Genomic DNA, 22,215 nt, shown 5'->3' on the forward strand with positions numbered 1-22,215 from the left:
CCTGCGTACTGTTTGCCTTTCTCCTTTTTGGTCCTGAGTATATAACACCAGAGCAGACTCTGACAATAATAGTATACAGTATATGTGGTCTTCCCGCTCAAACTAAGGGCCGGATATAATGACGCCCGAGACTGTAGGCCATGCGGGATGCCTGGTTTTGCCCTGTAAGTGATTGTCCCTTTAAAAAAAGTTCCATCACGCACAGCCGCCAAACCCAGGCATCATTACATACATCAGGCATCATTACAACATCTCCATAGAGGATTGTTGGCTAGATACTTAGTCAAACATATGAACTACAGATGTGTCCTCTTACATCTTTGCTCCATGTGCCACAAGTCGCGTTACACATAATGCATGGGTGCCGTGTGACTCGGTAGCGCCGAGCATCTAATTTTGCATTTTAATGTAATAGGACTCATGAACAGCTTCTGCTAATTAAAATGATATGCAGCATGCCTATTTTCTGTGTGTGACTGCCACTGTATTTGCATACCAAATGCTATGCTACAGAGTTTTCATGGAAAACCCTGTAATGTTTCATTTCAGATGCAGATAGAGCCGCTATTACAGACAGAATATGGGCATGCTGCATATAATTTTAATCAGCAGAAGCTGCTTATGCGTCCTATTACATTATTTTGTGTGTAAGACCCCTTTTTGCTGAAAAAAAAGCAAATAAGACGCTCAACGCTACAGAGTACCGCCACGGCATGGCTCAACTTCAAGGGCTGTTTAGCGTGACTGAAGCAAGGATGTAAGAGGTCATATCTGTACTGTACAATATAAATATACATTGAAATAAGAGAACTCTCACTACCTTGCTGACACAATTATATCACTGACATTAAAATATAATTATGACTGTAACAATCGTACAAATATGGACTACACTTTGTCCACCCCATCTCTCATGGTGAAAGCACAACCACACATTGGCCCTCATTCCAAGTTGTTCGCTCACTAGCTGCTTTTAGCAGCCATGCAAACGCTAAGCCACCGCCCTCTGGGAGTGTATCTTAGCTTAGCAAAAGTGCAAATGAAAGGATCGCAGAACGGTACCAAAATATTTTCGAGCAGGTTCTGAGTAGCTCCAGACCTACTCCTAGCTTGCGATCACTTCAGACTATTTAGTTCCTGTTTTGACGTAACAAACACGCCCTGCGTTCGGCCTGCCACGCCCGCATTTTCCCAGGCACGCCTGCGTTTGTATCTGACACGCCTGCGTTTTTCAGCATAGTCCCTGAAAACGGTCAGTTACCACCCAGAAACGCCCCTTTCCTGTCAATCACTCAGCGACCAGCAGTGCGACTGAAAAGCGTCGCTAGACCTTGTATGAAACTGCATCGGCTTTTATGAAAGTACGTCGCGCGTACGCATTGCGTGCCATACGCATGCGCAGAAGTGCCGCTTTTTAGCCTGATCGTTGCGCTGCGAACAACGGTAGCTAGCGATCAACTCGGACTGACCCCCATTGTACATTATTTTGCAGTTGGCTGGTTCTGAGAGACTTTACAGCAGGCCATTCGGGGACATAGAGAGGAAAGATTGTTACAGATTAATGTCTTGGAAAGAAAAAGAGCAGTCATTTAATTTGGTTACACTATAACCCACGGCAGACATCGCTAATAACATCAGAGACAGTGTAGGGAAGTGAAGAAGAGATGTGTAGACAGAAAGATGGATACACTGTATCACTGGAACATCTTCCTCTATTTCCGTCTTGTTTTCCCAACAGTCAGCCCTCAAACATTGGCATTGTGCTGCAAAATATATATATCTATCTTTCCGGAACATTAATCCGCTTTAGAATTACACTGAAAGGAAATTAAAGCCGTAAAAAACGTCTTCATAAAACTAATGATGACATGCAGTGACAAAAGGTTAAAATAATCAAACAGCAGTACATAAATATTCAGCTTCCATCAAGAATGGTCACTGCATTGGAGATTAGTGCTGAGTCACTACACACCACTGCTTCATATGTGCCTTGCCAAGTTTTTACAGGCAGGTTGGGCATAATTATGTAGAAGCCTTTGAGTAAGATCCACGATAGTTCCTTCTCTCTAAAACGTTTTATTTATTTTACACATAGTACATTCAAAAGACTGGATTCCTTAGTGTTCGATGACTCAGTTTAGCAATACAAGTCACTGCCTTGCTCATTTTATTTGTTAGATACACTTTCTGACCGAGTGTATCCAACTTTACCTGCAGATGCAGATATGGTGGCCAATCCCGGGATCGGCGGGATACCGGCCCAAATTGGCCGGGATTTAACCCTGGGATTGGAGCTTCCAATCGGGATTGGCCACCACCTTAGTCTTTCCTATGCCTGGCAGCATTGAGCGTCCTCAGGAGGCTCAGAAACTTCCCGCCCCCCCCCCCCCCCCTGCTCAGCTCCCCCTCGCCCCGGCTGTGCGAACTGCGCAGCGTGTCGTGAAGTCAGAGGTCACACTGCGCAGCCGGACCTCACCGCCGCCCTGCATTGCCTCGCAGCAAGAGGCCCACCCTCCCTCCAGTCAAGATTAGGGTGAGTTATCTGGGCTGGGCAGGGCAGGGGTGGTGGGACACATTGAAAAGAAGCCAATGCCAGGTATCCCGGAAATTCCGGGATTGATCATTTTTCAATCCCGACTCCTGGGATTGAAAAAATGGCCCGGGATTGGCCACCCTACCTGCAGCTAATAAAGCTGTATTCACAGAAGAGGAAACCCCATGAAGTTATCTACATATGTATGGCACCTACAGCAGAATCATCTGCATTATTATAGTCAGTTCAAATCCCTGCTCTGAAGACAAACTATCACGTAACGGGAATTGTTAGACACAGAGCATGAACAGAGTATCCAACCCACATGAGCAGTGGTTCTGGGTCAATAGATCTACAGCAAAAGGGGCCACAGTCATTCAGTCGATACCAGTTTGACGAAATGCACACAGTCGGCATGGTCAAAAGGTCGACATGTAAAAGGTAGACAATGGACAAGGTCGACAGTCGACAGTGACAAAAGGTCGACGTGACAGAAGTCGACACACAAATGGTCGCCACCCTTTTTTTGTTTTTTGGGGTACATTTTGATTCTGTTCTCATCTGTGACCAGCATTTGTTGAAACACTGCCCCTCTCTCCGCTTCACCCACCACGAGGTTACTAAAGATTGTGATTTGGGACATGGATAGTCAATGAAGCAAAAGTTAAAAAAACATGAAAACCCCCCCAAAAAATAAGAATTTACTTACCGATAATTCTATTTCTCGTAGTCCGTAGTGGATGCTGGGGACTCCGTAAGGACCATGGGGAATAGCGGCTCCGCAGGAGACTGGGCACATCTAAAGAAAGCTTTAGGACTATCTGGTGTGCACTGGCTCCTCCCCCTATGACCCTCCTCCAAGCCTCAGTTAGGATACTGTGCCCGGACGAGCGTACACAATAAGGAAGGATTTTGAATCCCGGGTAAGACTCATACCAGCCACACCAATCACACTGTACAACTTGTGATCTGAACCCAGTTAACAGCATGATAACAGAGGAGCCTCTAGAAAAGATGGCTCACTATAGCAATAACCCGATTTTTTGGTAACAATAACTATGTACCAGTATTGCAGACAATCCGCACTTGGGATGGGCGCCCAGCATCCACTACGGACTACGAGAAATAGAATTATCGGTAAGTAAATTCTTATTTTCTCTAACGTCCTAAGTGGATGCTGGGGACTCCGTAAGGACCATGGGGATTATACCAAAGCTCCCAAACGGGCGGGAGAGTGCGGATGACTCTGTAGCACCAATTGAGAGAACTCCAGGTCCTCCTCAGCCAGGGTATCAATTTTGTAGAATTTTACAAACGTATTTGCTCCTGACCAAGTAGCTGCTCGGCAAAGTTGTAAAGCCGAGACCCCTCGGGCAGCCGCCCAAGATGAGCCCACCTTCCTTGTGGAGTGGGCATTAACAGATTTTTGGCTGTGGCAGGCCTGCCATAGAATGTGCAAGCTGAATTGTACTACAAATCCAACGAGCAATAGTCTGCTTAGAAGCAGGAGCACCCAGCTTGTTGGGTGCATACAGGATAAACAGCGAGTCAGATTTTCTGACTCCAGCCGTCCTGGAAACATATTTTCAGGGCCCTGACAACGTCTAGCAACTTGGAGTCCTCCAAGTCCCTAGTAGCCGCAGGCACCACAATAGGTTGGTTCAGGTGAAACGCTGAAACCACCTTAGGGAGAAACTGAGGACGAGTCCTCAATTCCGCCCTGTCCGAATGGAAAATCAGATAAGGGCTTTTACAGGATAAAGCCGCCAATTCTGACACGCGCCTGGCCCAGGCCAGGACCAACAGCATGACCACTTTCCATGTGAGATATTTTAACTCCACAGATTTAAGTGGTTCAAACCAATGTGACTTTTGGAACCCAAAAAACTACATTGAGATCCCAAAGTGCCACTGGAGGCACAAAAGGAGGCTGTATATGCAGTACCCCTTTTACAAACGTCTGAACTTCAGGGACTGAAGCTAGTTCTTTTTGGAAGAAAATTGACAGGGCCGAAATTTAAACCTTAATGGACCCTAATTTCAGGCCCATAGACACTCCTGTTTGCAGGAAATGTAGGAATCGACCCAGTTGAATTTCCTCCGTCGGGCCTTACTGGCCTCGCACCACGCAACATATTTTCGCCAAATGCGGTGATAATGTTTTGCGGTTACATCCTTCCTGGCTTTGATCAGGATAGGGATGACTTCATCCGGAATGCCTTTTTTCCTTCAGGATCCGGCGTTCAACCGCCATGCCGTCAAACGCAGCCGCGGTAAGTCTTGGAACAGACAGGGTCCTTGTTGGAGCAGGTCCCTTCTTAGAGGTAGAGGCCACGGATCCTCCGTGAGCATCTCTTGACGTTCCGGTTACCAAGTCCTTCTTGGCCAATCCGGAGCCACGTATATAGTGCTTACTCCTCTCCATCTTATCAACCTCAGTACCTTGGGTATGAGAGGCAGAGGAGGGAACACATACACTGACTGGTACACCCACGGTGTTACCAGAGCGTCTACAGCTATTGCCTGAGGGTCCCTTGACCTGGCGCAATACCTGTCGAGTTTTTCCCAACGGTTTATAATCATGTGGAAGACTTCTGGGTGAAGTCCCCACTCTCCCGGGTGGAGGTCGTGCTGAGGAAGTCTGCTTCCCAGTTGTCCACTCCCGGAATGAATACTGCTGACAGTGCTATCACATGATTTTCCGCCCAGCGAAGAATCCTTGCAGCTTCTGCCATTGCCCTCCTGCTTCTTGTGCCACCCTGTCTGTTTACGTGGGTGACTGCCGTGATGTTGTCCGACTGGATCAACACCGGCTGACCTTGAAGCAGAGGTCTTGCTAAGCTTAGAGCATTGTAAATGGCCCTTAGCTTCAGGATATTTATGTGAAGTGATGTCTCCAGGCTTGACCATAAGCCCTGGATATTCCTTCCCTGTGTGACTGCTCCCCAGCCTCGCAGGCTGGCATCCGTGGTCACCAGGACCCAGTCCTGAATGCCGAATCTGCGGCCCTCTAGAAGATGAGCACTCTGCAACCACCACAGGAGGGACACCCTTGTCCTTGGTGACAGGGTTATCCGCTGATGCATCTGAAGATGCGACCCGGACCATTTGTCCAGCAGGTCCCACTGGAAAGTTCTTGCGTGGAATCTGCCGAATGGGATTGCTTCGTAGGAAGCCACCATTTTACCCAGAACCCTTGTGCATTGATGCACTGAGACTTGGCTCGGTTTTAGGAGGTTCCTGACTAGCTCGGATAACTCCCTGTCTTTCCCCTCCGGGAGAAACACCTTTTTCTGGACTGTGTCCAGGATCATCCCTAGGAACAGAAGACAAGTCGTCGGAACCAGCTGCGATTTTGGAATATTGAGAATCCAATCGTGCTGCCGCAACACTACCTGAGATAGTGCTACAACGACCTCCAACTGTTCCCTGGATCTTACCCTTATCAGGGAATCGTCCAAGTAAGGGATAACTAAAATTCCCTTCCTTCGAAGGAATATCATCATTTCGGCCATTACCTTGGTAAAGACCCGGGGGCCGTGGACCATCCATACGGCAGCGTCTGAACTGATAGTGACAGTTCTGTACCATAAACCTGAGGTACCCTTGGTGAGAAGGGTAAATTTTGACATGAAGGTAAGCATCCTTGATGTCCCGAGACATCATGTAGTCCCCTTCATCCAGGTTCGCAATCACTGCTCTGAGTGACTCAATCTTGAATTTGAACCTCTGTATGTAAGTGTTCAAAGATTTTAGATTTAGAATCGGTCTCACCGAGCCGTCCGGCTTCGGTACCACAACAGTGTGGAATAATACCCCGTTCCCTGTTGCAGGAGGGGTACCTTGATTATCACCTGCTGGGAATACAGCTTGTGAATGGCTTCCAAAACTGTCTCCCTGTCAGAAGGAGACATCGGTAAAGCCGACTTTAGGAAAACGGCGAGGGGGAGACGTCTCGAATTCTAATTTGTACCCCTGAGATATCACCTGAAGGATCCAGGGGTCTACTTGCGAGTGAGCCCACTGCGCGCTGAAATTCATTGAGACGGGCCCCCCACCGTGCCTGATTCTGCTTGTAAAGCCCCAGCGTCATACTGAGGGTTTGGCAGAGGCGGGAGAGGGTTTCTGTTCCTGGGAACTGGCTGATTTCTGCAGCCTTTTTCCTCTCCCTCTGTCACGGGGCAGAAATGAGGAACATTTTGCCCGCTTGTTCACGAAAAGACTGCGCCTGATAATACGGCGTCTTCTCATGTTGAGAGGCGACCTGGGGTACAAACGTGGATTTCCCAGCTGTTGCCGTGGCCACCAGGTCTGAAAGACCGACCCCAAATAACTCCTCCCCTTATTAAGGCAATACTTCCAAATGCCGTTTGGAATACGCATCACCTGACCACTGACGTGTCCATAACCCTCTACTGGTAGAAATGGACAACGCACTTAGACTTGATGCCAGTCGGCAAATATTCCGCTGTGCATCACGCATATATAGAAATGCATCTTTTAAATGCTCTATAGGCAAAAATATACTGTCCCTATCTAGGGTATCAATATTTTCAGTCAGGGAATCCGACCACGCCAACCCAGCACTGCACATCCAGGCTGAGGCGATTGCTGGTCGCAGTATAACACCAGTATGTGTGTAAATACATTTTAGGATACCCTCCTGCTTTCTATCAGCAGGATCCTTAAGGGCGGCCATCTCAGGAGAGGGTAGAGCCCTTACAAACGTGTGAGCGCTTTATCCACCCTAGGGGGTGTTTCCCAACGCACCCTAACCTCTGGCGGGAAAGGATATAATGCCAATAACATTTTAGAAATTATCAGTTGTTATCGGGGGAAACCCACGCATCATCACACACCTCATTTAATTTCTCAGATTCAGGAAAACTACAGGTAGTTTTTCCTCACCGAACATAATACCCCTTTTTGGTGGTACTCGTATTATCAGAAATGTGTAAAACATTTTTCATTGCCTCAATCATGTAACGTGTGGCCCTACTGGAAGTCACATTTGTCTCTTCACCGTCGACACTGGAGTCAGTATCCGTGTCGGCGTCTATATCTGCCATCTGAGGTAACGGGCGCTTTAGAGCCCCTGACGGCCTATGAGACGTCTGGACAGGCACAAGCTGAGTAGCCGGCTGTCTCATGTCAACCACTGTCTTTTATACAGAGCTGACACTGTCACGTAATTCCTTCCAACAGTTCATCCATTCAGGTGTCGACCCCCTAGGGGGTGACATCACTATTACAGGCAATCTGCTCCGTCTCCACATCATTTTTCTCCTCATACATGTCGACACAAACGTACCGACATACAGCACACACACAGGGAATGCTCTGATAGAGGACAGGACCCCACTAGCCCTTTGGGGAGACAGAGGGAGAGTTTGCCAGCACACACCAAAGCGCTATATATATATACAGGGATAACCTTATATAAGTGTTTTTCCCCTTATAGCTGCTGTATTGTTAATACTGCGCCTAATTAGTGCCCCCCTCTCTTTTTTAACCCTTTCTGTAGTGTAGTGACTGCAGGGGAGAGCCAGGGGAGCTTCCCTCCAACTGAGCTGTGAGGGAAAATGGCGCCAGTGTGCTGAGGAGATAGGCTCCGCCCCTTTTTCGCGGACTTTTCTCCTGCTTTTTTATGGATTCTGGCAGGGGTTAAAATTCATCCATATAGCCCTGGGGGCTATATGTGATGTATTTTCGCCAGCCAAGGTGTTTTTATTGCTGCTCAGGGCGCCCCCCCCTAGCGCCCTGCACCCTCAGTGACCGAAGTGTGAAGTGTGCTGAGGAGCAATGGCGCACAGCTGCAGTGCTGTGCGCTACCTTGGTGAAGACAGGATGTCTTCTGCCGCCGATTTTCCGGACCTCTTCTGTCTTCTGGCTCTGTAAGGGGGCCGGCGGCGCGGCTCTGGGACCCATCCATGGCTGGGCCTGTGATCGTCCCTCTGGAGCTAATGTCCAGTAGCCTAAGAAGCCCAATCCACTCTGCACGCAGGTGAGTTCGCTTCTTCTCCCCTTAGTCCCTCGATGCAGTGAGCCTGTTGCCAGCAGGTCTCACTGAAAATAAAAAACCTAAACTAAAACTTTCACTAAGAAGCTCAGGAGAGCCCCTAGTGTGCACCCTTCTCGTTCGGGCACAGAGATCTAACTGAGGCTTGGAGGAGGGTCATAGGGGGAGGAGCCAGTGCACACCAGATAGTCCTAAAGCTTTCTTTAGATGTGCCCAGTCTCCTGCGGAGCCGCTATTCCCCATGGTCCTTACGGAGTCCCCAGCATCCACTTAGGACGTTAGAGAAACACTTGTTAACCATATGTGTCTCAGCCATTGTCATGTCGACCAGCTGAACCTGTCAACCTTAAGCGCCGTCTACCTTTTACCTGCCGACCTTTTGACTGTGTCGACCTTTGGTACATGTTGACCATATGATGTCGACCTATTGACTGTCTATCTAGACACTGTCCACCTGTGGTCCAGATATCACGAGCAGTCGGGCACAGAATTACAGTTCTGGATCTTTGGACTGAATAAGTCTGCAGTGTAGTGTGGCCAGTACATACCAAAGCTAGAACATCAGGACAATGTAGTCCTATCACACACATACTACCAAAATGTGAATATCCCAAAACTGGAAAGCTCCACCCTATTTACAACAAATCATTCTGCCTTTCCGGAGGATAGTTCGGCAGTATGGTAATAACTCATATATTGGGTGGGATCCGGTAGGTGTTACCGGCAGACGGGATACCTGCTGTCAGTAGGGGGGGATCCGGTCTCTAGGTCGACAGTAACTAGGTCGACACTATCTAAGTCGACCCCTATTGGTCGACAGTAACTAGGTCGACAGGGTCTCTAGGTCGACATGTTCTAGGTCAAAAGGTCGACATGAGTTTTTCACAATTTTTTTCTTTTTTTGAACCTTTTCATACTTAACGATCCACGTGGACTATGATTGGAACGGTAATCTTGCCGAGCCATGCGAGGGGACACCGTGCACTAATTGGGGTTCCCGGTCACTCTACGAAGAAAATGACACAAACCCCCCCATAAAAACTCATGTCGACCTTTTGACCTGTCGACCTAGAGACCCTGTCAACCTAGTTACTGTCGACCAATAGTGGTCGACCTAGACACTGTCGACCTAGTTACTATCTACCTTCCATACCACACCCCAGTAGGGGGCAGCGAGTCGCTTCAGGCATGGTGGCTCGCTTTGCTCGCTACAGGTTCTATTCCCATTCGGTTGGTGGCATGGACCCACCAACCGAGTGGGAGAACGGGGCAGCGGTTGGGATTTCCTCTGTCAGCATTTCACTGGCTTTCGGGATCCCGGCGTCGGACTCCTGAACGAAGGGATCCCGACAGCTAGCATTTTAACTGCATCCCATTGGGTGATCTAGCTGAATTAAACTGTGCTTTCCATGCTCCTCAGCATGTACTTTATCTCTCTCCAAGCTTTGATACATCTACCCTGTGTCTTATCTGACGTTAACATATATCCAAGTCTGTGTATAACTTTGCTGTATTACATACCATACTCTCCCGGAAGATGCGGGAGACTCCTTATTTTTTGGGGTAGTCCCCCGCAGGGGTGTATCTTCCTATTGGCCAGGATGGCACTTGCCAGGGGCGCCGGCCAAGGAGGGGTGCCGCCCGGCAGTGCCACCCGCGCCAGTGGGTAGAATGACATAGTAGTTCTCACTGAGTACATCCCTTAGCAGTGCTCATCCACTGCCGGACTCTCAGAAGCGTATTGCACTCTGACACTCTCTGTGACTACAGTCACAATGATAGTGAATATAGCCGGGTAGCGGGGCACTTCCAGGTAAAAGGAGGGGCGAGGCACCTCCTCTTCCTCATCCGCTCCCCTTCTCATTGGTCCCACGCGGTCTGTCACCAAACACCAGCCCCTACAATCAGCACCAGTCAGCAGTGCAGCATGAGCATACCTGTACATTTCCTGCGGTACCGTAGCTGCACTGCATGGTCTATCCTGGCAGTCTGGATCACAGGTTACAAAGAGCTCTGTATGGAGAGGTATCTAGATCAGTGACTGCCTGTCCGGCTGTGTTGAGACTACAAGTCCCAGCACACATTGTCAACTGGATTTAGTGTCATCACACCTAGAGAGGGGTTTTTAACTGTATGTATGTGTGTGTGCATATATCCCCTCGGTGTCCCTGCCTGCACCCTCCTTGTAATTCCCCCTCAGTGTCCCTGCCCGCACCATCCCTGTACCTGATCCCTCAGTGACCCTGCCCATACACTCCTGTAATTCCCCCTCAGTGTCTCTGCCCGCACCATCCCTGTAACTGCCCCCTCAGTGACCCTGCCCACACCCTTCCCATAATTCCCCTTCAGTATCCCTGCCCGCATCCTCCCCGTAATTCCCTCTCAGTGTCCCTACCCGCACCCTAACCGTAATTCCCTCTCAGTGTCCCTACCCGCACCCTAACCGTAATTCAACCTCAGTGTCTCTGCCTGCACACTCCTCGTAATTCCCCCTCAGTCTCCCTGCCTGTACCCTCCCCGTTATTCCATCTCATACCCCTTTTCCACTAGCTCAAAAAACACGGGTAAATGCACGGGGGCACGCATTTACCCGTGTTTTTTGATAGTGGAAAAGGGTCAACCTGGATCAAGTGATCCGGGAATCCTACCTGGGTAGCTTACCGGCTTGAACACGAGTTCAACCCGGTAAGCTGTGCAGTGTAAACGGAAGCCGTGTCAATGTGACACGGCTCCCGTTCACAGTCTATGGAAGGGAGGCGCTGGGAGATCATGTGATCTACCAGCGCCGCCCCTGCCGCGTCGCTAGCAGCGTCACCAACCCGGCAATATGCCGGGTTGGTGAGCGCAGTGGGAAAGGAGCTGAGCACGGGCCGCAGCCTGGTAGCACCCGTGTCAGGCCCCCGGCTGCGACCCATGCTTTAGAGGTGGCAAAGGGGTATCAGTGTCCGTGCCAGCACCCTCCTCGTAATTCCTCCTCAGTGTCCCCGCCTGCACCCTCCCTGTAATTCCCCCTTAGTGTCCCTGACCTCAGCCTCCCTGTGACTCCCCCCTCAGTGTCCCTGCCCACACCCTCCTGTAATTCCACCTCAGTGTCCCTGCCCGCACACTCCTGTAATTCCCCCTCAGTGTCCCTGACCTCGGCCTCCCTGTGACTCCCCCCTCACTGTCCCTGCCCACAGCCTCCTGTAATTCCCCCTCAGTGTCCCTGCCCGCACACTCCTGTAATTCCCCCTCAGTGTCCCTGCCCGCACACTCCTGTAATTTCCCCTCAGTGTCCCTGCCCGCACCCTCCCATAATTTCCCCTCAGTATCCCTGCCCACACACTCCCTGTAATTGCCCCTCAGTGTCCCTGCCCGCACACTCCTGTAATTCCCACTCAGTGTCCCTGCCCACACCCTCCCTGTAATTGCCCCTCAGTATCCCTGCCCACACCCTCCCTGTAATTGCCCCTCAGTGTCCCTGACCTCAGCCTCCCTGTTAGCCCTCCACCTCATTGTCCCTACCCGCACCCTTCCTGTAATTCTCCCTCAGTGTCCCTGACCTCAGCCTATCTGTAACTCCCCCTTCTGTGTTCCTGGGTGGGGGAGGAGGGGGGCGCCAGTTCCTTACTTTGCCAGGGGCGCTCAGACCCCTAGATACACCCCTGGTCCCCCGAATCCTGGAAGAGTGGGTGCGCCTCCCGGATCCCATTCACTGAAGAAAATGACTCTGTGGATTATTCAGTATTTATAAATGGGCCAGGTCAATGAAGTCACAGTAGCTCTAATAACTGCAGCCTCAGCTTTTTGAGATGGATTAGATAACATTAGTACACTGTCCTAAGGATATGGACGGTGCCTCAGATGGAGAGAAGGTGGAAGGTAATACTTTACTTTTTAGCGGGGCTGCAGTGGAATGTCAGTTTGGCATAGAACAAAGTATTTTCCTGCATGGTTCAGACTATACATTGCTATACATACTGTGGCTATACATTGCAATTTGGATGGTTATTGGCCCTGTAGGGACAGAACAGTTAAATAATATTGTGGTTATTCAGCTAATTTACCCCACTCAATATATAAAAAGAGGAATTGACTTTACCATGTATAGGAATCGATTGACAAGAGAATTCCTTGGTAGCAGAATAAAATTCCCCGTAACAATACTGAAATGTAACATAATCGATCATATTGTCTTTACTACCTTCTTTAGTTGGAACAACAGAAATACCTCTTTATGTTTTACACATTTTTGCTTGCTGCTTTATACAGATGTGTCCTCCTACATCCAGCCTCAATACGCCAAGTACCGCGAGATGCCTGGCGTAAGTGAGCCGGCAGTTCCAGTGCAACTCTGTTAACGTCTGCGTATTTTTTTGCCCAAGATGCGTCTTATTCACATCACTATGCTAATAAGACGCACAAGCAGGTTATGCTGATTACAATGATATGCGGCGTGCATCCGCGGCTGTATCTACATACAAAATGCTACATCAGGGGTGGCCAACCAGTCAGAGACAAAGAGACAAAAAATCTTGTTAGGTATGTCAAAGAGCCGACATCAAGCCAAAGGCGCATGTGCAAAAATGGGGTGTGACTTTGTGCCTGCTAGGCCACACCACTGGTATAAAAGACAATGAAAATGCCAGATCCACATAAAATACATTTTAAAGCCAGAATCAACATAAAATACATTGAAAAAGACACTTCCACATAAAATAATTAAAAAAATCCAGATCCACATAAAATATATTGAAAAAGCCATATTCACATAATACACTTCAGCTCCTCCATGTGTCACTCCAGCCAGTTTCCCCAGGTGTCAGTGTGTCACTCCAGCCAGCACCCTCCTGTGTCACTCCAGTCAGCTCCCCATTGTGTCTCTCCTGCCAGGATTCTCCTTTGTCACTCCAGCAAGGTCCCCATTGTGTCACTCTTGCCAGCACCCTCCTGTGTCACTCCAGCCAGCACACCCATTATGTCTCTCCTACCAGGATCCTTCTGTGTCACTCCAGCCAGCTCCCCCATTATGTCTCTCCTACCAGGATCCTTCTGTGTCACTCCAGCCAGCTCCCCCTTGTGTCACTCTAGCCCACAGTCATATGTCACTACAGCCCAGTATATGGCTTCCTCAGTTTTCAGTTTCCGTAGTGCTGCTGTGTGTCTGATTGGAGTGCACCCGTTTCCAGGATCTGTTGTGGTCAGGTGACTTTGAGTGTCGGAAGCCCATTTGAATAAAGAAAGAGCCGCATGCGGCTCAAGAGCCACAGGTTGGCCACGGCTGTGCTACATCATAGCATCTTCCAGGAAAACACTGTAACGTAGCATTTCATATGCAGGTACAGCCGCAGTCGCACAAAGGCATTTCTGCATATCATTTTAATCAGCAGAATCTGCTTGTTCGTCTGGTACTAGTAAACTCGCTCACGACTAGGGGCGACTAAAAGGGCTGTTAACATGACTGCACACAGCATATTTGCATTGCATTTCACAATATACCATTGGGCTCGGAAGCACCTTGTATAGAGCATTGGGCTAGCTAGTACTGAAGTCATTTGCATTCTGTGCTGCACTTGTCCCAGAGCGATGAGAAGAAGGAATTCCCGCAGGCTCATCTTCATCTACCGCTCCAGAAATGTCAACTAACTGCAATTCATGACTTTGCAACTTAGCATTTGTAAATTCCTTGCTGAATTAATTGCCTAATTTATGGAAGAACACGTGAATTTTATTCCTCATCCGAGAAAGAAAAAATAACCGCATAGGGAAAGTTATGGAACGTCCTCAATCTCCTGCAGCCGTCTATAATGACGCAGGCTGTGTTACCCAAGTCCTCTGGAGTGGAAGATGAATATTTCCTGGTAGTGGTGATGGTTGGATGATGATTAGAGTAACTACTTCTATTCTAAGCCAGAGGGGGAATGGGGGACATCCTTCCTAATCAGGGTTAAAAATATTGCCTGTGTTACAAGAAAGGAATCCGGAAGATGACATAATCCTATTGCTTGCTTACATAATATCATACTGGAGTAGTTACATCAGTTGATTAATGGATTGCAGACAGATTTGTTTTTCAAAACACCTGTCAATCATTGGAGATAAGGTGGTAAATCTGTGCTAAGTGGCTGAAGGTAAAAAGGTGATACAACGAGAGTGTTCATTTAGATATCAGCATGCAGCATGTTTGGCTGGAAAATAAGACTTTCAAAGGGGTATTATGATCTACTGTATATGGTATAGTTTTAATTTGTATGACAATGTAGCCTTTAAAAATATATAAATATTGCACAAGGTAAGTGTCATCTGTTAGTGTGCATGAAACTTTTGTGAAAATACCTATTTTTGCACAAATGCACCTACAGAAAATTATTGAAACCTTACTGTGCAACAAGATAATGGCAACTTCTGATATGAGAAACTGGGTGGATTGGGGCAATCGTACCTACTGTAAATGTAGGCTGAACACACTAGACGTCTCAGATTGCTTCCACATGAAAATGACATGTCATTTTATGAACTGGGATATTTAAATGAGACTCAAGGCATACCTCCCAACATGACCCTCTCCAGGAGGGACACAATGCTCTGCTTCTGGACTTTTCTTTTAATTTATGATTGCCGGCACCTGTATTGAACAGGTTAATGGATAAGAAAGGTGTTTCAGCACAGGTGATGGCAATCATAAATTAAGAGGGAAGTCCAGGAGCAGAGCATTCTGTCCTTCCTGGAGAGGGTCATGTTGGGAGGTATGCTCAAGGCCTGGAGAGGGTGAGAAGCATACATACCTTTTGATGGTACTCTCCGTGAGATCTCAAAGAGATAGGTCCAGTTGGGAGCTGCAGGGGATCTCCCCACTGTGCAATGTCATGAGCATACCTCCCAACATGAGTCTCTCCAGGAGGGACAGCATGCTCTGCTCCTGGACTTCCCTCTTCATTTATGATTTCCATCACCTGTGCTGAAACACCTTTCTTATCCACTAACCTGTTCGACACAGGTGCCGACAATCATACATTAAAAGAAAAGTCCAGAAGTAGAGCATTGTGTCCCTCCTGGAGAGGGTCATGTTGGGAGGTCTGCGTGAGCCTCCAAACTGCCCACTTACATAGGAGGTGGGTCTACTCCCCTGGGACATACAAGGAGAGTAGACAAGTAATCTAACCCAAGAGTGTCTCCTCACCCGAACACACAAAAGATACGATTTTTTTACTAATATTTTTTCTTATGGGATGTCCAAAGGTCATCATAAGTTGGACATAATTATTGTTTCTCTTTCCACCATATGCAATCTGGAAATATCCAATTTACCAATTTGTGCACTTGCATCTATAGTTACAAACATTTGACACTTTCTTAATGACCATTAAAGTCAGATTTTTGAAGCTGCAACAATTTTTTCTTCCATGTTAATCTCCTTTTTAGTTACAGTGCTTTGTCACTATGTTGCAAAAAATAGATGAATCAACTGACAATATTGTTTATAACATAGGTAGGTGCCCTCCTAGCGCCTTTGTTTGTCTACCCAGTCTTGTTTTATTATTTGTTATGATCCCAACTGTAAAGTGCTATTAAATATGCTGGCGCTATGTAAATAAACAAATTAATATGTGGCGATCATAAACGTTTTTTTTACCTGATCGCAGATAAGTTCCCATTTTTTCTCGTTGTCATACTGGCGCAGTAATCTGGCCTTATCAGGAGGAAGGTTCATAGCATTCTGAAAGAAAACAAAGAACAGATGTTAATTATTAGACTTAGAATTTTGCATTTACGATCATGTATTTTGCATTCCAGCATACCCTATTGCAGTGGTTCTCAAACTCGGTCCTCTGGACCCCACACAGTGCATGTTTTGCAGGTAACCCGGCAAGTGCACAGGTGTATTAATTACTCACGGACACATTTTAAAAGGTCCACAGGTGGAGCTAATTATTTCACTTGCGATTCTGTGAGGAGACCTGCAAAACATGCACTGTGTGGGGTCCAGAGGACCGAGTTTGAGAACCTGTGCCCTATTGGAAAATGGGAATCAATCAAACAGACTTTGCCTTTGATCCCCAAACCACTTCTACTAAAATGAGGGACCACCCATTTTTAATAGACCACAAATCTTATGACAGTTGGAAATTGTGATTAACTGTGAAAAATCTGTAGTGTTGGCAGTTATGGTTATCTATAAGCTTCCACAAATAGAATCACCAACCCTAAAAAGCATACCAACCGTAATAGACTACCAAACACATTCTAGTCACACATAAATATATTGCTTTTGACAATGATTTAATTTAATGATTCATTAAGCCCCGTAAACCCCCAAACACAATGCCACAAATCAGATCATCATAGTGCGAATCATGTCATCATACCCACAGACTGCCACTTTAGTGAGTTGTCATGATCCGGGAAGTTGGACCACTTTGGAAAACTCATTGAAGTGTGTGAGTCTCCCAGGCGTTCTAGTAGAGCAGGCAAGCATTGTTTAATGCTAAAATGAGCATATACCTACTGATCAGTAGGTAAAAGATGGGTTTGGCATTATTTGCGATGGGTTGGCATTGTTTGCAATCAGGTCAGATAACACACGTCCTGGTGTGGCTGCAAACGAAGCGACCACACCAGGCAAGTGGCGAAGAGAGGAGGGGGCCCATTAGCAGCTCCAAATGCAGCCCCTAGCACCCCCTTCTCATTAGCACCTGCGCTGAGTAGACTTTGGCACTGCACCACTTTCCTTGTGATTTCTGCAGTGCCGACAGCTAAGTCCAGTCTATAGGTACAGTGTGTGGTGTGTAGACCTCCTAATCCCAAGTGCCCATGTGCACTGCACACCCTGCGCCCAATATAGAGACACCCATATGTTAGGATATGGTGCGCTCTGTGCCTATCTCCTTCTACACAGCAGTCTATGGGCGCATCCCCTACTTTTAATCCCCTAGTGCCAAGAGTAACTCGGAGGCGGAGCTATGTGATGTAATCCCTGCTCCTCCATCTGATAGTGAGTGAGAAAGACTGAGTCCTGGTGTGTGCAAGTATGCAGAACTGAGACGGGGAACGGATGTCAGCTACAGAGACTCACAGCGTTCCATTGCATGTATCGCGGATCCGGAGCTGACGCTGAGCCAGGCACCGCATCTTCTCTACAGCGGGAGTCAGACTGCACGGCTGTGCAGTCCTCCGTCCCTCACCACCGTAGACAACTCCTGATAAGTACCGCTAACACTGCTGTTACCTTGTATGATATAAGGGCCCCTAATTGCCTATATCAGTATTACATCTGAGTCACCTGTGCTCACTGAATAAACCTGCATTACTGTTTAAGTCATTAAGTGTGTGGGCTGATGTCACTGCACTAGGCAATCCAATATACTCTGCCAACACCATATAAATAGTTCTCCCTTTAATTAAATGGACCGTTTTCAGCAATTACTCCGATTAAGGGTCATATGCAGCCATTTAGAAGGTTAGAGGCCATTTATGAAGGGTATCAGGTTGTCTATAACTACAAGACACTGACCAAACTAAATACATATGTCACTTTGGAAGCTATGGTGGCAGCTAACACAGCAGCTATGTTGGCAAATACCACTTACAAGCAGTGTATCAAATGACATTTATAAATGACTGACAGACACTTGTCTTTCAAGTGCAGCATATACAGTACTTCTTGTGATGTCTTATGGCTCATCCCTGCTAACACCTACAGTACTATACATGTACTGGCTGCGCTGTGATTATACTGTATGTATTCATGTCTGGCAGGAACACTGGTTTGGAAAGAAATCCTCTAGTTTATCACTTTTTCTTTCATCTCTCCTGAAAACACATCTTTCCAGTATTGCTCACACCGAGTTGCTGTTTATTTGCTTTGCACACATTTCCGCCTGTACAGCGCATAACAAATAGGCAAATGGTTTCTTATATTCTCCTTCCCAGCACCATGTTCTAAAATATTAATATTGCCTTTAAAATGTCAGAACTTGAGCTAGGTTATTTCTGAGCCGTTAGCGTACGCAATAGATTGTGCTCGTAAAAGAGCAACAAAATAAACGGAAAAAAGCATGTGTTGCTTTCCAAGTGTTGTTCGCCATTATCCCAGGCCAGCACACATGTGTAAAGGGTATGCGGGTAGAATACCGACAGACGGGATCCTGGCGGTCAAAATACAGATGCAGGGATCCCGACGGGGGCACCATACCGCCGACGGTATACCAGTGAGGTAGGTGATTCCCCCTCTATGGGTGTCCACAACACCCACAGAGGGAGAATAGAACCCGTGGTGAGCGTAGCTCTCCACCGAGCACGCAAGGGGCTTAGTTGCCCCCGCCACCCTGCCGGCATCCCAAAGCTCGGGATGCCGATGTCGGGATAGTAACATTCGGCATCACGGGCGGCGGTACTACATACCGAACCCATGCAAACAAGTCACAGCTCCTATACACAGCAACCTAATTATCTCACATTAGTTACTTCACTTTTTACTTTCTGTTTACTGCAGATTTACATCTAAATGTGCAGCTTGAAAGCAAGATAACTACTCTCATCTGGCTGGTGCAACGCCTATCATCGCGGATTCAGAAAATGGGATGACCTGCTTGGAAAGGGGTCTTGCATCACAAAATATGGGTGTGGTTTGATATTTTACTTCCACGTATATTTGGTGCAATTTGTTTAAAAGTTATTCCGTGGTAAAAGCAAAGTATGATGCAATGTCATCCTGGCCGCACTCTGAACTTGAACCTTAGGAATGTTAGGGACCCATCTAATGAGGTCACCTGTTCGTGGCAGATGGGCCCATATTTTTGCTCAAAATCATGTTAAGAACCTCAATTTTACTCCATGTTAAATTGCAGAGGTTATTACAATTGTACTGATTAACAGTGTTCTTAGTACTTAGTGTGTGCACCTGCATTTACTCTTTTTTTTCTGTGTGGAACTACAAGTCTCAGCATGGTAGTACCTCTCATTATACAACATACAGTACTTGCCTACTTTATAGAAAGCATTTAGAGGAGCTACTGAAAGCAATACTTATGTGTGCAGCGCTGTAAAGGGCACGTACTGCCCTGTCTGAGAGGCATCATAAAACTGACTTACATCCAACTGTGCATCTAACTAACATACAGTATGACGAACTCTGCTATTTCTTTCACCTAAAATGACCCCTCTAACTCCCTCCCTCCCTCCACCAGGATTATGCAGTCTGTCGCACATTCAGGGGGAGTCAGTAAGTATGCATACCTCCCAACATTTCTAAAGCAGTGATCGGGATAAAGGCACAGCGAGAAAATAGGGCGTGGACTGTGTATAATAGGGTGTGGCTTCATGCCAGAAAAGGGAGCATTGTCTGTGTAAAAGGGTGTGGCTTTGCAGGAGTGCCGCGCTCACCAGCCATGCCCCATTTTCGTCACTGAGGAGGCATACCCAGCGCTCTGTGAGTTGCTGGCATGCCCTCTCTCCCTCTGTCACCTGTGAATAGATGCTGTGTGCATGTGCACAGCGTCTATTCACCGCTGCTCTGCTAAGCAGGTCAGCGATAATAGGAGCCTCCCAACTGCCCCCGCCCACCACGTGACACTGCGGCCCGCGGGTGGGACAGCGGGACAGTCCCAAAAAAACGGGTCTGTCCAGCGAAAATAGGGACAGTTGGGAGTATGAGTATGGCAGTAGGTGAGGGTGGCATTGAGGAGGAAAAAGGGGCTCAGTGCAGCCCAGAGCTTCCAAGGGTACATGGAACACCGGCAATGAGGGTGGTCACCCTCGCATGTGGTGTGATTACACCTCCTTTATGTGCATGCTTTCAATTTTAAATCACACATACGTGATATGCAATGGTTCAGCTGGAAACTATAATATAATTTCACTTGGGCTAATCCAACATCATTTAAGATGCTATTCGTGCTAATGTGCAGAACATCCCTAACTGGTATGGGCCTGATTCTGTGTTGGACACTATCGATATTCACACAAGCGGCCAATGATTGTTCACCTGTGCATGCATCTGAGTCGCACCACGCCTGTGTCCCAATTCTGTACGTACTATGCAGCGTAGAGGTACAGATTTGGACGCACGGTAGAATAAATATATGGGTCAGTGGATCAGTGTCGGTGAGATACAGAGATGCTGAGCTGCTCGCATATGGCAGGTACAAGTTTCGATGTTGCAGCTGAGGCACCAAGCTGTATTTCTGTGTCTATGAAGGCTGATGGTTGGTGCACATTTGGATGCACAGATGTACACTAGGGAATCATAAAAACGCAGACGCAACTGCAGCAAAAGATGCACAATCAGCCTTTGTATGCTTTACTGAACATGGACAAAAACATAACTGACATGTTTAAATATAATTTATTAAGAGTTTATGTATGGCGATCCAAAAACAAATAAATAACAATGTAACCACAATCCCCAAGTCACAACCCGTGGGGTACTATAGTCCTATACGTGCATTTTTCTGTAGTTTCATTCTGAAACCATATTAAGTCTAAAGATGTTTTATTCTGATATATTACATACTATATTGTGTTGTAATATAAAATAACTTGGAAGTGTATCACCAAACTATGTTTTCTTACATGCATTTTCAAACCTGCCCTGACTCGTGCTTTCCTCCCATAGAAGATTTGCAGCTGTGCATGAGAAGTATTTTGGCAGCTTTGTGCAGGTTAATAAAAATAAAAAAAATATGAATAACTTCTAAAAGAAATTACCTCTTCCCTAATCTGCCAAATTCTATAGGTGAAGTTTCCATTTCAAAAGCTCTGTGTGGACAAGGACAGAACCTAGAGCTCTAACCACAGTAACAGATGGGGACTCGAAAGTGCTGGGGGATTTACTAAAGATTAAATCACTGAAATATGGAATCAGAAACACATCGAGGAAGTCTTTGTGGCCTTACATTTACTGGATGACAAAAATTACATTTCATGTTGGTCATGATTCACACTATTAGGTTTTGGGTTTACGCACAATGGTCGTATATAATAAGAATTTACTTACCGATAATTCTATTTCTCGTAGTCCGTAGTGGATGCTGGGGACTCCGTAAGGACCATGGGGAATAGCGGCTCCGCAGGAGACTGGGCACAAAAGTAAAGCTTTAGAACTACCTGGTGTGCACTGGCTCCTCCCCCTATGACCCTCCTCCAAGCCTCAGTTAGGATACTGTGCCCGGATGAGCGTACACAATAAGGAAGGATTTTGAATCCCGGGTAAGACTCATACCAGCCACACCAATCACACCATATAACTTGTGATCTAAACCCAGTTAACAGCATGATAACAGAGGAGCCTCTAGAAAAGATGGCTCACTACAGCAATAACCCGATTTTTTGGTAACAATAACTATGTACCAGTATTGCAGACAATCCGCACTTGGGATGGGCGCCCAGCATCCACTACGGACTACGAGAAATAGAATTATCGGTAAGTAAATTCTTATTTTCTCTGACGTCCTAGTGGATGCTGGGGACTCCGTAAGGACCATGGGGATTATACCAAAGCTCCCAAACGGGCGGGAGAGTGCGGATGACTCTGCAGCACCAAATGAGAGAACTCCAGGTCCTCCTCAGCCAGGGTATCAAATTTGTAGAATTTTACAAACGTATTTGCTCCTGACCAAGTAGCTACTCGGCAAAGTTGTAAAGCCGAGACCCCTCGGGCAGCCGCCCAAGATGAGCCCCCTTCCTT

The 22,215-nt window shown here is 47.1% G+C and overlaps 1 protein-coding gene across 8 annotated transcripts in view; it reads right to left on the reverse strand.

Annotated features, from left to right (window-relative positions):
• The window catches only part of FMNL2 (formin like 2), a 446,274-nt gene that overhangs the window by 174,176 nt on the left and 249,883 nt on the right, over nt 1–22,215 (reverse strand). For all 8 annotated transcript variants that reach the window (XM_063933532.1, XM_063933537.1, XM_063933536.1 and 5 more), the window contains exon 2: nt 16,165–16,248. In XM_063933532.1, the coding sequence (XP_063789602.1) occupies nt 16,165–16,248 (84 nt within the window). The remainder of the gene's footprint in view (nt 1–16,164; nt 16,249–22,215) is intronic.

Source organism: Pseudophryne corroboree, chromosome 7 (assembly GCF_028390025.1).
Source record: "Pseudophryne corroboree isolate aPseCor3 chromosome 7, aPseCor3.hap2, whole genome shotgun sequence".
Lineage (NCBI taxonomy): Eukaryota > Metazoa > Chordata > Amphibia > Anura > Myobatrachidae > Pseudophryne > Pseudophryne corroboree.